Source organism: Rhinolophus sinicus, chromosome 13 (genome assembly GCF_057876585.1).
Source record: "Rhinolophus sinicus isolate RSI-liver-muscle chromosome 13, RSI-T2T, whole genome shotgun sequence".
In the NCBI taxonomy this organism is placed as follows: Eukaryota; Metazoa; Chordata; class Mammalia; order Chiroptera; family Rhinolophidae; genus Rhinolophus; species Rhinolophus sinicus.
The window spans coordinates 51,283,106-51,299,456 of record NC_142513.1 but is presented as its reverse complement, the minus strand read 5'-3'; the positions used below and the strand labels follow the sequence as shown (position 1 = coordinate 51,299,456).

Sequence of the window (16,351 nt, the reverse complement as noted above, 5' to 3'; positions counted from 1 at the left end):
CCAGGCTTACCTGACACCTGCCCCTTCTCCACACCGCAGATGTGTGGTTCTGATTAGCAAGACGATGTCTTTGTAACGCTTCCAGGGCCCTGCTGAGAAAATCAGAACCTCCCTCGTGCTGTAGCCATGCATTATGTGTTGTTTTCCAAAAGAGGCCATTCCCAGATCGTCATGCGGGCCCCTGGAACTGCTGTGCTCTGTTCTGCGGTCGGGAACAAAGTGCCACGTCTCATGGCCCCCCGAGACCCCAAGAGCCCTTCTGCTGGCCCTACCAGGCAATGTGGAGCGTGTCCTCTGTGCCCGAGAATGGGCAGGAGGCACAGGGCTCTTCCCTGGAATGTGCTGGTGGCAAATTCCCAGGGTCTCAGAGAACATGCATCCATCCTCAGATTTTTGGTCTGGAATTTTCCATCAGCGGTGGGCAGTAGGTGAACAAGGATTTCAAGCATGAAACCGAACACCTTGGGAGAATGGGGGCATGTGTTAGCCAGCTCGGGCTGCTGTAATAAAACACCATAAACCGGCTGGCGTATCCACAACAGAAATGTATTTCTCACAGTTCTAGAGGCTGGAAGGCCAAAATCAGGGTGCCAGCGTGGTTGGGCTCTGGTGAGAGCCCTTTCCTGGGTTGCGGACGGCTGCCTTCTCATTATGTCCTCCTGTGGGGAAAGAGAGCTAGCTAGCTGTCCGGCCTCTTCTTATAAGGGCACTAATCCCACTCACGAGGGCTCCACCCAAATGACCTAATCATCCCGCAACAAGCCCACTTCCAAATACCATCACAAATGGGGCTCAGGTTTCAACATTGAATTTGGGGGGTGCAGACACATTCAGTCCACAAGGGAGCCCTTCGCTTTGCAGAGAAATTCTCATCACGTCACATCCCAGCCACCGCCCATAGTACTTGCAAAACCCTAGCCTTGTAAGCAGAAAGTGCCTTTCAGAGTAACGGAAGGAAATCCAGTTCCAGGAGAGCCGTGCAGGGTGGGCTCAGCCTCAGTGCAAGTTTGGTTTACGTGTGTAAAGGGCAACACCATACATACCACGGCCGTGGCTCTGAGTCTCTGCTCAGCCACTTAGAGCTGTGGGAAGGGAGGGTGACCCTCCATCTGCAAAATGAGCCTAGGATGACTTCGGATATCCCTTCCAGCTCTGAGAACCATGAGAAAAGCCACTTAGGTGAAGCTGCCAGAAGCTCTGGCAAGCTAATGAGAAACTGGCTCGCATCTAATTCCTGCGATAGTCTGTAACGTAAGGAAGTTCTAAAGGGATTTCAGAATTTGGTTCTTCAGCCAAATTCAACTTTCTTCCCGTCTCCTCCAACACCCTCTCGGCCGACATGGTTTTGGGTAAGGCAATCCACCCGATAGCGAACGCAAAGAATTCCTGGGGTGCAAACACCAGCCCCGCTTTTGTAACCTTCCTTATTACAGTAAGGATACTCTGGAGGCCGCAGACGTCCCAGATCCAGCTGGATTTCCCATCACGGAGATAACGGCCGGCCAATAGAGGCTCGGCCTGGCTGCTCAGAAAGCAGGTGGGCCCGCGTCTGCCTGCATACGGAGAGCTTTTAACAGTTTTTCCCTTTGTTTGTGTTCCCCTGGCCTGGGAGGTTGCGGTCAAGGTACTTTTAAGGACAACAGCTCCGGGCTTGCCAGGCGACTGTAAGACGTGTTCTCCCCTCACATTTGACTCCGCGTCCAGGGGAACACTCCAAAGGAAATCAGGGTAATTTCCTTGCCATTCCTGTTAATTCTGGGCAGTGAGAAATTCCTGCTCAGGGCAGAAAGGCCATTTAAATAGGGCCGCCTGCTACAAGGTTCCAGCTGCTCTGGACATTGCATCTCCCGTTTAAACTCACCCGTCTGGAGGGGCAGAAGGCAATTCTGCTTTTGTTTATGTGGGGGAGGAGAAGAAAGAGATGGGGGAGGCAGAGCTGCTAGGAAGGACATGCTCGGGGCAACCAGACTGGGGCTGAGAGGAGCTGTGCAGGGGGCAGGCCGGCTTTGCACGTCCCCAGTGGCACTTGCTCTCAAGCCACGCGTCACTCTAGCTCAGCAGAAGTGGGGGGATGTGGCCGAGGCAGAGGGCAGGGGCAGAGAGGACCCAGCTTGTAAATGAATGTGAAAGACCCTACCACTTTCAGCAGCAAATTTAAAAAATAATAATAATAAAATAAAAGGACACGAGGCCTGCATGTTTCGTACGATCCTGGAATCTGGATAAGACAGCCGAACCCAGAGAATGCTCTCTGCTGCCGACTTTGATCCAGGGGCAAACGCTGAGGGAACTGGACTCAGGAATTGCTCCAAGCACCTCCATGGGACACCTGAGCTTCCCGAACATGCCTAGGACCCCCAAGTGCCCTTCAGTCTGGAAGGGGAGCCTGCAGGAGGCTGTGGAAGCTGAGTGGGGATGCAGGGAAAGACCCAGGGAGGAACCTGTCTGAAAATCCAGCATGGGAATTCTTTGCCCTAGAACCAGACCCAAGGCACCCGGGCCTGCCTGCAGACCATCTGGAGGAAGGCGCCCCCTCTTTCTGTTCCGCAAGAAAGGCCAACTGTCTGTGACACAACTGCCCTAACTCCCACTACAACAAAAGCACCGTCCCCCCATGATTTCTAAAGAGTTGTGACACTTCCAGAAATCCTCTCTCGGCTGTACCTTCCTTATCAGGCTGGTCCATCTGATGCATGTGCTGTGCCCACCGGGCACGCAGAGAGCGGTGGCTGCCCGGCCGTCCACTGGCAGGCTAGCTGCCTGCTCGCGTCTGGCCTGCATTCACTCTGTGTCTCCTCCAGCTCGTTCTTAACACAGATCACAGACAAACACTTCCTCTCTTCACACATCTGGATAATGGCTTTCCTTACTTCCTGTTCTGGGATTGAGACAATTCTTTTCCGTTTGAATTGTGTCGACTCCAGTTCTGAGAACATTTTCCCCAGAACAGCTCTCCCCTCCCCTTTCCCTCTGCTCCCCAGACCTCCCCAGAGACTCACCCACTCTCTGCCCAGGAGCCACGATTCTCAGAGCTACGCTCTGGTCCAATTTCTGTGCTGCACACCAGGTGAGCTTGTCCCCAGGGATACATCAACGGGACATCCTTCCGACGTCCCCCACCCTGAACTCCTATTTGCAGTGTCCCATTCTAGGTGGAAACACCCAGAGTGCCGGGACGCGTGTCCTTATTGGAGGATACCAAGCTTCACAGGGGACCTACCTGGGGCTGCTACTTCAGGGCATATGGTGGCATCCACCTGCCCTCGGTCCTCGTAGTTCTAAGAAAGGGAATAAGGTCGCTGGCCGCTCATGCTTGTGCCCTCCTCCCAGGGATGCCAGACAGGCCAGTGCTTCCCAGATGGGGGCACCGTTTCAGGGGGGCCGTAAACATTTGTGCAGCTCTGAGAACCCACCTCTGTACACACTGCTGCCACTGAGTCCATTTATAACTCTTCGCATGTCTGCAGCGCACATGTAACCACTGTGTCACCAAGCACAGCCCCCTACGAGGACATCTGTGTCTCTGAATCTCAGCCTTGCCTTGCTGGGCACTTCTGAACATCTGCATACCTAGTACCCGTGGGCCCCACCTGTTTCTCCCACCTCCAGGCTTCTGCCTGCCCCTTTCTTCCCATCACAAGTCACTTTTACTCTGTTCTGAGCCTTCACGGAGGTCTCCCGGGAGATGTCAGATGAGAGAGGATAGCACTAAGCTGCCTGCATGGCAACTTCCAGGATGGCTGGGTTTTTTCCCCTTGCTCACCAGCTGCGAGTGCAACTGGCTGGGGAGCCCTTCAGGAAGTGGCAAAGGGCATGGAATTTGGGGCGAGTGAGAGAGAGTTGAATGAGGGCCGGGAGAGCAGGACCATATCCAGCACTGCTGTGGCTCGACTCTGCCGGTGGCCCAGAAGGACAGGGCGGGGGAGGTGGGGCAAGAGCTGGAAGCAAGAAGGCAGATGAGAGCAGAAATCACTGACGAGGCCCCGGCAATTACACGTGAGCGGAGGTTCTGCAGCGGGACATCCTAGAGAGCTTTTCTGAGCTCTCTCACCATTGGAGTGTGCAGTCTAATTGACCTAAGGTGAGGCACGGCGCTTTTCAATACCTCAGGTACCCCACTCATGCAGCATTGCCAAGTTCCCAAGTTTCCCGAAAGAAAGCAAGTTTTCAGAGGCTACCGGCTGAGCCAACCGACGGGAGGAAAGGTAGATTCTAGAATGGAAAGAAAGGGCATATGGAAAGAAAGGACATATGGAAGTCCTGAAAAACCCCAGGGAGAGCAGGTAGGGGGAACGTGTACCTGAGGACACCTGGTGAGAGCCCAGATACAGTGCATGGCTTTCGGGCCCATTTGGAGGGCCTTTCAGAGATTTACTGGGGTCAGAGAGGTCGCGTGGTTTGGACTGCCTCTCAAGACAAGCCCCGATCTGGCTCAGGCTTATCGAACAGATCCTCCTAAATCCAACAGGAGCAGGGATTTATTTCCTGCCAGGGAAAGCTCTTTGTTTCTACATATAAAGACAGGCCACCCCCCCACCCCACCCCGCTTTTTCTCTGTGGGTGGCCGAGGGTGCACTAACAGGATTCTCTCCCCCCTCTCATCACCCACCTGGAAGGCCCTGCATTTCCACATTTCCCAGGAGCTCTCTCGGACCTGGGGGAGAAGCACGCTGTGCTCGGAGCTTCCCTGGGCCCCGAACATCCAGTTGAGGGCCAGTTCTGTGCCCTCCTGGTCTCCAACTGCACCAGGAGGGCTCCTGTCAGTCAAGTGACTGCCCTGGCCTTATTTGAGCTCCTTTCCCCCAGATGAAAAGCATTCTAACCAGCTGTCAGAGAACCATTTACTTTCTCTTTTACAGTAAAACTTCCAAATCATAGCAAACACCATATTCTAAACGCCAGTAGATGTATTACGTCCGGTCATTTTAATATTTTACCAATATTTACCTCGCTTCCTGATTGGTGAGTGTGTCGCTAGGTTTGGTTTTTGCTTTTTCCCAGGGGCAGTCGGCGTGGACCTGAGCTTCTAACCCTCGTCAGGGGAGAGTCCTTCTCATGACCAATCAGTTGAGCCTCAAAAGCATGAGCTTACCTTAGAGAAACAAATGCTTGCTTGCTTCTAGCTGTCCCTCCTTCTCTTTAAAACCAACTATTATCAACACCTTGGACGCTGAGGTCCACCACAAGGCACCCTGTCCTGCTTTCTGGAGAGAAAAAACTGGGCAGCATTGCCCAGCTGGACTGTTTCTCTCAAGGAACGCCCCCCAGCCCTCGGGGATTCGGTCCTAACCAAGAGCGGGTGGCAACCACAGCCCGCCAGAGGAAAGCAGACCAGTGCAGCCATTTTCTCATGCTCAGGACCTCTCCCTTTCTCCTGGTCACCGAGGATGAAGAGAAGCAAAAAGACCACAGGCTAACACACCCTTGTTTTCCCACAGGCTTCTAAAGCTATCATGACAAGATTGAGGCAGCTGCTTCCCAAACTCACACATCACCACGTTTCTACCAACAAGGTCAATTAAAGGTCATACGTGGCTACTGACCAGGCAGCCATTCATGGGCAAGAAGGTGCCCAAGGTCATGGCTGCTCATTAGAAAACCTCCAAGATCTCCTCGGCGTGAGTGCTGCTCAGAGCCGACCCTTCCTCCAGGCGGAAACACAGGCAGCCCCTTCTCAGGTTCTCACTCACGACCCCCACCAGGCACTGCTTCACTCCCTGTCTAAAGCCAGGGCTGCAGAGGCTGCTTTAACAGGATGCTCGCCAGAAGACTGTCAATCAATCTCCTCACCAGTACACGAGTTGCCTAGGGAAACCCCTCTCGATGACACATTTGCAGCAGCCATGCCACTCAGTGTCCTTTCAGCTTTGGCTAGCAACAACTGAAGGGGCCCTGATTTTCTGGACCTATAACAAGCTCTCTTCTTTGTTACCTAGCTTTTGTAATTTGGGTCATTATTTGAATGGCTCTGGTGCATGGGTATATTATCATATAAGTGACGCCGAGTCATTTTAGATAGCGAATGGATTAAAAAAAAAAAAAAAAAATACCAGTTCCCTAATCTATAAAGTAAAAGCTAAATAATATCTACTTCCTAGGACTGATTCAATAGCATAATGAATTCACAGCATCTAACTCAATAGGCGCTCAATAAATGCAGATCTGATTTGACTTAAACAGATTAATACATTATTAACTCACGTCCTAAGCATCATTTTTGACTTTACCATGGGGAAAGACTTTTCATTTAATTTATAATTTAGAACTGATGTGACTGCGAACTGGATTGGAGCCTGTGTATGTACCAAATACATTAGTTTTGAACTACAATATTGAAAGTAAAACCATGCACCCAAAGAGACACTACAAAGAGGGAGAAAAATACAATTCCAGAACTCAGATGCGTTAACTGCTGAAAACGAACCTGCTACTTAGCTTTGTGTGTTCTAAGAGCCAGAGCAGAACGAAAATAATGTTAATTTATGCAGCTCTCGTCTGACAAATGGAACGCACGACTCACATGGAAAGGGAATTTTTCTCCTGACAGTTAGATCTAAGGGTAACTGCTCGCACACATATGAAGTATGCTGGGTAACAGAAGGGCCGCACCAACGCGTGCCCAAGTGCAAAGAAAGGCACACACACCCATCCATCAGATGTGTCACTTTATCAGTATTAAATGGTGAGGGACCCAGGGGACGTCCTAGCATCTACATAGAGGGTTACCCTTGCTCATTTTCTAAAACTTTCACCAACAAATTTTCTTGGAGAACATGGACCAATGGCTCCCTCGGGTCCACTGAGAATACCATCCCATCCTACCTTAGTTCACGCGTACTTAAGGGACGTGGGGTTAAACTGCTCCACTCCATTCCAAACTATGGGACAGCTTCCAAATTGTGTGAAGCAGCCTGGCCAGTGGCTTCACTGAGAGGGCACATGGGCCCAGCCCTTTACAAGCTTCCTCTCAGCCTCACTTGCTGCTGAGACCAGCTGGCCAGAGGGATCCGAGGATGGAGTAAAGGTGGTTTCCTCTTTGGGAGATCTGCTTCCCCATGCTTGTGAATAATCAGAGACAACAGAATTCCTGGGAAAAATATAATCACCCAAGGAGGTGCTGGGCCCAATGGTAGCAGGATTTATTGGCTTTGATTAACAATACGGTGTTTGTTTTGGTAGGTAATTAGAGTTCAGTAGCAAGCTATAAAGAGTCCTCCAAGAAATTCTCAACAGACTGTAGCTAAAGGTTACTATAGGCCGGCTGAATCTACCCATTCATCTTTGCAGACCTCCTGAGCTAAGACGCCAGTGTTTGATCCAGCACAATGGCCCAGGTCATCGAGGAGAAAATGGCCCTCTGTGTTCTTAATGTCCAGGAGAAAAGGCCTCTGTATGGCACGTGTGCAAAGAGCACTCTGGCATGTGCCCCGGCGTGAGCTGCCAGGGGTTAATGCAATTCGTGCATCTACGCAAATGTCCACAACAAGCTGCATGCTGGGAAATGTTTTGACAATTCTGTATTCTTCCAGCCATTAGGTAGTTGATTCCAGGGAACGAGGACGCGCTGGGTGGGTCACTTGATAGTGAGAAGACGGAAGCCTTATCGAGTTATGCGTTTCTTTCAGCAACCACTCTTGGATACAAGGTTTTTGTTTGTTTGTTTGTTTGTTTGTTTAACAAATCAGAAATATGAGTACAACTTGGATTACAATTAATTTTAAAAATTATTTTCTAGTAGCGTAGGCCAAACAGCATGGGCAAAATGTTGTCACCAATATTTTAAAACTCCTGTCGAGATGAAATAACGGCGTACTTCGGAAACAATGGCTGATCTCAGTTGTCTTGACCAATAACTTGTTATTTCCTCCTTAATCCCAGGAAATATGCGTAAGAATACTTGCACGCACTGTACTCACACCATGACAACCAACAGATACAGAGAAGTCAATTACCAAACTGCCTACAGGAGTGAAAAAGTGAAAATGGGACCAGATAACCATAACAGGGCAAAAAAACACACACACAAAACAACAACAAAAAAACCAAAGCCACAGATATGGTTAATACTAGAGGGAAATGATTGCTTTTGCTCTCTTTATGCATTGGTTTTACTCAGGCAGAAAAGCTTGATGCACACTAAGCGCCTGGGTATCTTATGACGTAGGTCATCAGAAAACCTATACTATATATACATATATTTTAACCAAGAACTAGATTTCCATTTCATTTTGTTCTGTTCAAGCCAATATAAATGTTCCCATTGTTTTCCGTACTCTGGCCTCCTCAATTTATTTATTTTTTAAGTTCTTAAGTAGTCATATCTCAATTTTTCCTTTAGAGAAACATAAAACAGACATTTACTCCAGGAGAAGGAGCAAACGCTCAGGCTGCAGTTTAGAGTCCGCTGGCTTTTTGCCACCTAAAATTTCCTGTAGGTGACCCCAGCCTGGGGCCAGCAGCTCAACCCCCTGACCTTCTCTTTCCTTCTCTGAAAAACCATGAGGCAGCCTCAGACTCTCCCTACCACACCTTTAGGCTCAAAGGGTCTGTGGTTATTTCCTCCTCAAGGGAAGAATTTCCATGTGCAGAGGCAGTGGCTGTTAATGCTTTAAAACAAAGCCACTGGACTTTGTTTGAAACTAGCTGAAAATAAAACAGGAAGTCAACAGTGTGAAGATAAACCCCATTATCTGGACAATATAGTTAGAGTGAATCAAAAGTCACACTGATCCAGGAAAGAAAAATGCAACTACAGAAGACACTCTGAGAAAAACCTCTTCCCATTACAGCGTGTGCTGTCAGAACAGACATGAACACCAAATTAACGTTTTAATTCTCAGAACCTTTCTGTTCAGACCCAGGACTGCTGGCCGAGGTGCCCACTGTGGAAGAAGCAGAGGCACAGAGCAGCGCTGTTTTAGAACTTAGAGAATTCAAGCGCATAAATACGTATCCAGGAAGGAATCGAAACAGGCAGAACAATACAGAGGCTGATACTTACTTGTGGCCCAGCTCATGGGCGATGGTAAAGGCCAAATTGAGACCATTGTCTTCGGCAAGCACACATTTCCTCTTAGCACTGCACACACCTCCTAAGTAAGCAATTCCTGCAGCAGAGACACAAAACACATCCTCTTCAGAACGTGGGAGGCCCTGACCTCGCTGGGAAGGTCCACACGGTCAGCACCACGTGGCACAGTTAACATCACGCAAGGGCAGCATCACGCAAGGTCAGCATCACACACGGTCAGCATCACACATGGTCAGCATCACCCAAGGTCAGCATCACCCAAGGTCAGCATCACACAAGGTCAGTATCACACACGATCAGCATCACCCAAGGTCAGCATCACATACAGTCAGTCAGCATCACGCAAGGTCAGCATCACACACAGTCAGTCAGCATCACCCAAGGTCAGTATCACACACAGTCAGCATCACCCAAGGTCAGTATCACACACAGTCAGCATCACCCAAGGTCAGTATCACACACAGTCAGCATCACTCAAGGTCAGTATCGCACATAGTCAGCATCACCCAAGGTCAGCATCACATACAGTCAGTCAGCATCACGCAAGGTTAGCATCACACACAGTCAGTCAGCATCACCCAAGGTCAGTATCACACACAGTCAGCATCACCCAAGGTCAGTATCACACACAGTCAGCATCACCCAAGGTCAGTATCACACACAGTCAGCATCACTCAAGGTCAGTATCGCACATAGTCAGCATCACCCAAGGTCAGCATCACACACATTCAGTCAGCATCAAGCAAGGTCAGCATCACACACAGTCAGTCAGCATCACACACGGTCAGCATCACCCAAGCTCAGCATCACACACAGTCAGTCAGCATCCCGCACAGTCAGTCAGCATCATGCACAGTCAAGAGAGGGGCAAATGGGGATGATGATAGCAGGGTGCTGGACCTGCCATTCCAGAGCTCAGAGGGATGGGCTTACATGTGATGCTTCTGTATTTGCCCAAGAATAAGAAGAACCACCATAAACATCTATCAAGCATGTAATATTCATCATGCAATACGCTGAGCAGTTTACATCAATGATCTCATTTGGTCCTCCCTACCCAGGGTCATGGTAACAAGGAAACTGAGGATCAGCGGGCAAAGGTAACTTGGCACCCAACGCTGGGAATCATCTAACTTCAGTGTCCAGGGCTGGGACCAGGTGAGGCTAGGGAGGCAAGGCAGCCAGTGTGCAAAGTTTAAGGAGGGTCTCCCTCTCAGAGCTGACCCTGCACTGCAATGTCCCTGAGAGCACGTCCTCAATTTGCGTACCCTGAGCACCTCCTTCTCCCCACCCCCCTCCTGGCCGTGTTAGGGTCAGTGTTCTTGGGGTGTGTGCCTGGATCCAGGATGGGACTGCTGGAGCACAGGCCAGGCAAGGCTGTGCAAAATGTTCCAAAAACTTTCAGGAGAGACAGAATGAAACCGGGACACGGAGGGAGTGAGAGAACGCTGACGAGTGACGTCACCAGTGAGGATGAGCCCCACAGAGCAGCTCGCTCATCACTGCACACACTTGCCTGGGGACCTTCCCTGAGACAGGAAAACTGAACCCACGCAAGCAGGAGAAATGCAGATGCAGGGGGTGGTGTGAGTCAGGGCTGAGGACAGCGGCGGACGGCTGCCAGCTTCTAGGGGACACATGGGAGCGTACAAGGGAAGAAATGCTGGTCTGGCAGAGGAACGTGTATCAACACGGGGGTGCTGGATGGATAGGACACGTCTGAGGAATGCCGGGCAGTGTACAGGGCACGGGCCACTCCAGGGTGGACATGGCCCCATGGCAGCTCTCCATGCTTCCTCTTAGCTTCAGCTATCTCTGCACCCAGGACGGACACCCCTCACCACTCGGGTACCCCTGAGGACTTATCTCAATAAAAGTGGGAGTCTATGGACCCCCCCCACCCCCACCCAAGGCTTGGGACAGTATTCAAGTGAGGACTGGATACTCCTGCACCCCCACTGTGGGTTGCATCTGACAACTCAATATGGCCTGTGAGATGAATAAGCAGTGACAGCATGGGGTGGCTGGCGGGTCACACAGCTGAGGAGGCTCAGTGCCCTGCCGCTGTGACATCACAAGGGGTGTGCACTGCCCTGCGGCTCTCCTGGCTGCCAGGCCAGCTCTGTGCCCTGGGAGGGGCTGTGGCCAATGCCCGAGGGACCCTGCCCTGTTCAGAGGACCCCTTCACTCACGTGTACAGGTGTGTTAGGACCTAAAGGCAAGCTTGTAGGCACAGGAGTTGCAGAGGGAAGGAGTTGGCAGAGGGCAGCGGAGGACAGGATGAGGGAACTCATTAAGAAAAAGTGAACCTCCCTCTCTGCTCCCAAAGGGCTGAGCCCACGTCCTCTCTGTTGACATCACATCCCAGCTGGGGCGGCCTCGGCCACACACAGGGCACCCCGTCCCGCCTAACCTTTCTGAGAGGCGCAGGCGGATGGGGCGAGGGGACTCAGCTCTCATGGGCACACCGAGCTGAGCACCACACCACGTCTATTTTTATTTAGAAACATGCAACACGCTTGGCCAAGGTTGAAGAATTTTTCTTAGGAGAGAAAGAAAAAAGAAAGGGGGAAAAAAGGGATTTGGCCTCAAGATGCATTTTTTTGTTGTTTGTTTTTTTTTTTGCACGTGGACATCATAATCCAACCATGCAGATGATTGGAAGGAGAAACATGACAACCAGAAGGGACGCGATCTGGCTCCTCGGTGCCTTCAAGGTCATCATTCTGGTTTTGTTTAAAAATGCTCTGTGGGTTGCTGCAAAAAGTCCAGCAGTGAGTCGATGGAATGCTCCCACGCAGCACTGCTGGAGTGTCTGTGCAGCGCGGGCATGCACGTACGTGCACACACATGGACGTGCGCGCGCGCACACACACACACACACACACACACACACACTCAAACGCATACCCAGCAGCACCCACCCAGCCCAAGCCGGGCCTCCTGGGTCAATAAATCAGTCACAAACAATCCATGCACGCCCGGGAGAAGTCGTCTGGTGAGGGGGGTTAGGAGACATCTAAGGCCAGCTGCGCTGAGCTTGCTGTCCCTAGAGTGTCTGCTGACCCAGCAGACTTCAAATGCCACACAAACATGTCCCCAGCCCCAGCCACACTCAGCGCCCGGAGCAGGCAGTCCCAAGTGTCCACTCTAATTAGTTAACACGCAATGCTAGGGAAACAGCCAAACCAAGAGCCGTCCAATAATTGCATTTTAATTTTTCCAAGGCACAGATGATGTTTTAAACGAGAAACAATGGATCAGTTTGTTTACAGAAAAAAGCTCTCACACAAAGGTGGATTAAGGTTGGGTTTTTTGTTTTTTTTTAAACGATTTATTCTGGTTGTGAACTAACTGGTCATAAAACCGATCAAGGAAAAGTAAGGCAAAGGAAAAAAAAAAAAAGAAAAAAAGGCCCCTGACACTCAGTACAGGGGCCGAGTGCATTTATGAGTGACGGTGTAGAAATACTTAGAACTCACAAAACAAAGTCTGGAGAAAATCCCAGGTTGTTGTAAAAGTAAGAGCTGCAGGGAATAAATGGTCATTAGGCCGTGAGCTTCAGAGAGAAACAAAGGCCAGCACTATTCCCTGTTTCCTGGAAAGAAACAGCGGTCTGCAGAGGAGGGTGTGTGCTGGGGGCAGGAGAGACCCCGTCACCCCCAGCTGCAAAGGCACCAACATGGAAATACCCACCCAATCCCCACATCAGCGCTTGTCAAAAAATGTGGAAAACCCAGTTTTCTCTCCAGTGACTTCTTTCATTAAAAAGTGAAGTCTGTGACCCCAAGTTCTCCGAACGCCAGTGCTAAAGCTAAGGAACCAGAGGGAGCTTCCTAGGGAGCTGGCACGTCCTACACAGACAGCAAAGATTTCTTACACCCAAGCGTGGGGCTTCCGTGGTTTCAGCCCTCCATGATTTAAAATTCTCCACAGAAGAAATCATTTCTTTTTGAACTTTTAGAAACATCAACCCCAGCTGTTTGCAGAGCTTCCTGGAACAAAAGGGAAGCAGGAAGGCAAGTGGATTTATCAGGGTCCTTTCCTTGGGCAAGCACTGCTCACATGTCTGACCCTCCCTAGGTGGCAGACATCACTGGCCCCATTTTACAGATGGGGAAATGGAGGCTCCATAACCAGACTTAGATGCAAACGCAGGGCTCTTTCTCTAACACTCACGCACCTCCCGGCAAACCTTGGGGCCTCCCTCACCAAAGCCTGGATAACCAACAACAATGAATCATCTTTGAGGAGTTAGAAGATTTTCACAAATCTCAGTGCGCGATTATACAGCGATGTGGGTGGGACAGTGTTAAGATTTCACGTGTTTAAGTCCAAATGTTTTTAATCCTAAAGATAAAAAGACCCGAGGGAAAGGTGTAATAATTTCAACCGCAGTTACCTCTAAAACATGGTGAAGTCATTATAGGTCTTTTTCATTTTCTTCTTTCTTATTTGGGCTTAAACCTAATACAATGAATATGTACTTGCTGTGGAAATTACAGTTATTGGTTATATTTCATTTACCCAAGGTGACACGCCGCCAACGCAGAAGCAGGAATCCAAAAAGAAAAGAAAACCCTCCAGATTTTGATATTGGTACGCAGGAAGTTTACAGTCCACCCATAATTGAGTGTGTTCTATCCTAACTCCATCTCTACGGCATCCCTGGCACAGATGAGGGAAGCAAAACACATTTTAAAAATCTGAAATGCTCCGGGTAGAAATAAAGGGCTGGAAAGCATTTTTTTTCAGATGCCTGGAGAAAACTATTTAATTCATGCAGAAAAGCAGATCACGGCCACCAGAGCCTCCTGACCTAGCTTCCCAGTCATGTCACCTCGGTGTCGACACTCTTTTCCTTTCCTTTTTTCTCGGGAGGAATACAATTTGAGAGGAAATTGGGTGAGGAGGTTTAATTACTTTCAGTAGAAAACTGCACAGTGTAAACACACAATCCTTGAACTCAGGGTTGACTGTGGGCTCCTTTCTAGATTTAAGAAGTAAACAACCCCCAACTGTATAAATTCTGGTATAAACGGTCACGCGTAAGGAGTTTGCAGTTGTTGGCCTCGTTGCCCCCACATCTCAGACCTTCTTGGGCTCTGCCTCAGAGAGAAATGGTCAAGTCTCTGCTGCCAACTGCTCAAGAGGTACCAGCCCCATCCTGGTTACCATGGAGACACCATGCTGCCAATTACAAGAAAGCAACTTGCGTCCAATCACAGGGGTTGACATTAGGTGGCACGTGCAGACTCACCGACAAGTCCTTGAGCTCTTGTGAATGTCACTAAGTGGTAGGAGGTCTGATCTGAATTGGTGAGCCATGTTTCAACGCAAATGTCTTACCATCTAGGATGTGACAAATGAAAACTAACTACAGTCGGTTCTCACTATTCATGGTAGGTCGATCCTAGAAATTCCCCGTGAACACTAAATTTGCAGTTACAGAACCACTGTTCCTAAGAGAAAAACAGAGTGAGGTTCCTGTGAGCCTCTGGTTGCAACATTTTCATCAACGGTCCACTGATCAACACATTAGCTTGTTTTATGTGTGTTTCTGTTTAAAGACGTCTTATTTCATACACAGAGGGTGCCAGAAACATGGCCACGAAATGCACACGTGTTTACAGTGTAAGAGTGGAAAAAGGAAGGCAGAGTCACCTTGTTCGTCCTCATCTGAGAATGTGCCTGTCGGGCAACTCATCTTCCCTCTCTTCATATGTGGCCACAAAAGCAAAAGCACTGATTTTGGAGTAACAGGTAAATTTCAGAGAGTAGGCGAATCCATACGTGCAGAATCCGCGAATGATGAAACTCAACTGTCTCCCAAAAAGTCGTGGCCTAGTCACAGGCATGATGGCGTCCTCATCAGTCGCAATAAAGAGATTCCGAGTTCATGTAAGTGCTGCTTCTATTTCCTAACTCTGTACGAATCTTAATGAACTGACCAACTCAGGTCCGTTGTCTTCTGCAGTTTTGCTTCCATGTTCTCTCCGAGGTCAGTGGTCCCCAGTGCCCATTGTCTGCACCCTATGTCACTGACCCCTAAAGGGTTCTACACAGAGTGGACAGAGTCCCATATCCGCTGAAGGACAGGCGCAGCTTCTAACAAATCAGGAAAGAACGTGCATGACGCAGCTCTGGAAGGCAACAGGAGAGGTGGCCAAAGTGGCATGGTCCCACTGCTTCAGACTGAGGAGCACGGCCTTCCAGACCTGACCCTGGCCCTGACCTTGGCTTTCTGCCCCAGCTCTGTGCCACCAGCGCTCAGAGGCACAGCTCGATAACCCCTCCCACACCTCGCCTTGTCTTAGCAACTCCACCACCAGTAGGTATGTCAGTCTCCCTGCTTCTCTACTTCTGGGTCCCTTGGGATCGATCAATGGAAGGAAAATGACTTACCCAAGGTCTCTATCCCTACACCACAGACCACAGACGGGGGGTGTGGGGGTGAGGCAATTGCTCAAAGAGGGCATTCGCTCCCTCCTTAAACACGAACATTGCAGAAGCTGCCACTACAGTTCACAAGTGCCTGCACCTGACACCTATGTACTGAGCAGAGAACACTGATGAATTGGCCTAGTCAGCAGCTTACTCGAGGTTAAATGAAGGAGAGAGTGGACAAAGTTTGAAGGTAACGTCCTCCAGGTCTGATCAGCGAAGGGCTCACAGGCTTGTTTCTGAGACTTATACAAAGCTAGAGGACTAAACAGTGTGGGATTTGCCTAAACAGACATTTCAATCAGCGGAACAGAATCGAGCGCCCACAAGTAAACCTTCACATTGACAGGCTATTGATTTTTGACAAGGGTGCCAAGACAATTAAATGGCAGTGGGGGAGCCTGTCTTTTCAACAGATGGTGCTGGGACAACTGCATCGCCACACGCAAAAGCATATCTTTACATCATACACGAAAATGAACTCCAAGCGGATCAGACTGAAATGGGAGACTTGAAAGTACAAAACGCGTTGAAGAAAACATAGAAGTAGATCTTTCTGAACTTGCGGTAGGCAAAGCCTCCTTAATTATAACACCAAACATGCAAGTGAGAGAGAGAAAGGGAAAAGAAAAAAAACAGACATCAGTGTGTTCACCAAAGCAGACAGCCCACCTGGAATGGGAGAATGGGTGGGTAGGGGCTGGGTGTGAGGTCGGCAGTCGCTGAGCCAGGCATGACTATGAGAGTTTCCCAAAGAAGCCCCCCAGCTTCCCCCCTATGGCTGTCTGCTAACTGGGAGCCACCCCAGAAGCCTCTGTGTCACAGGCTAACTGGCTCAGCAAGTCCAGGTGTCATGTGAGCTGCTGCTTTGTGACA

The 16,351-nt window shown here is 49.8% G+C and overlaps 1 protein-coding gene across 5 annotated transcripts in view; it reads right to left on the bottom strand.

Moving 5' to 3' along the window:
• The window catches only part of ADAMTS17 (ADAM metallopeptidase with thrombospondin type 1 motif 17), a 255,794-nt gene that overhangs the window by 141,181 nt on the left and 98,262 nt on the right, over positions 1 to 16,351 (bottom strand). For all 5 annotated transcript variants that reach the window (XR_016018253.1, XM_074317647.2, XM_088789326.1 and 2 more), the window contains exon 8: positions 9,002 to 9,107. Coding sequence is in view for 4 of the 5 variants with exons in the window: in XM_074317647.2 (XP_074173748.2) it covers positions 9,002 to 9,107 (106 nt within the window). In the remaining variant the exon portion in view is untranslated. The remainder of the gene's footprint in view (positions 1 to 9,001; positions 9,108 to 16,351) is intronic.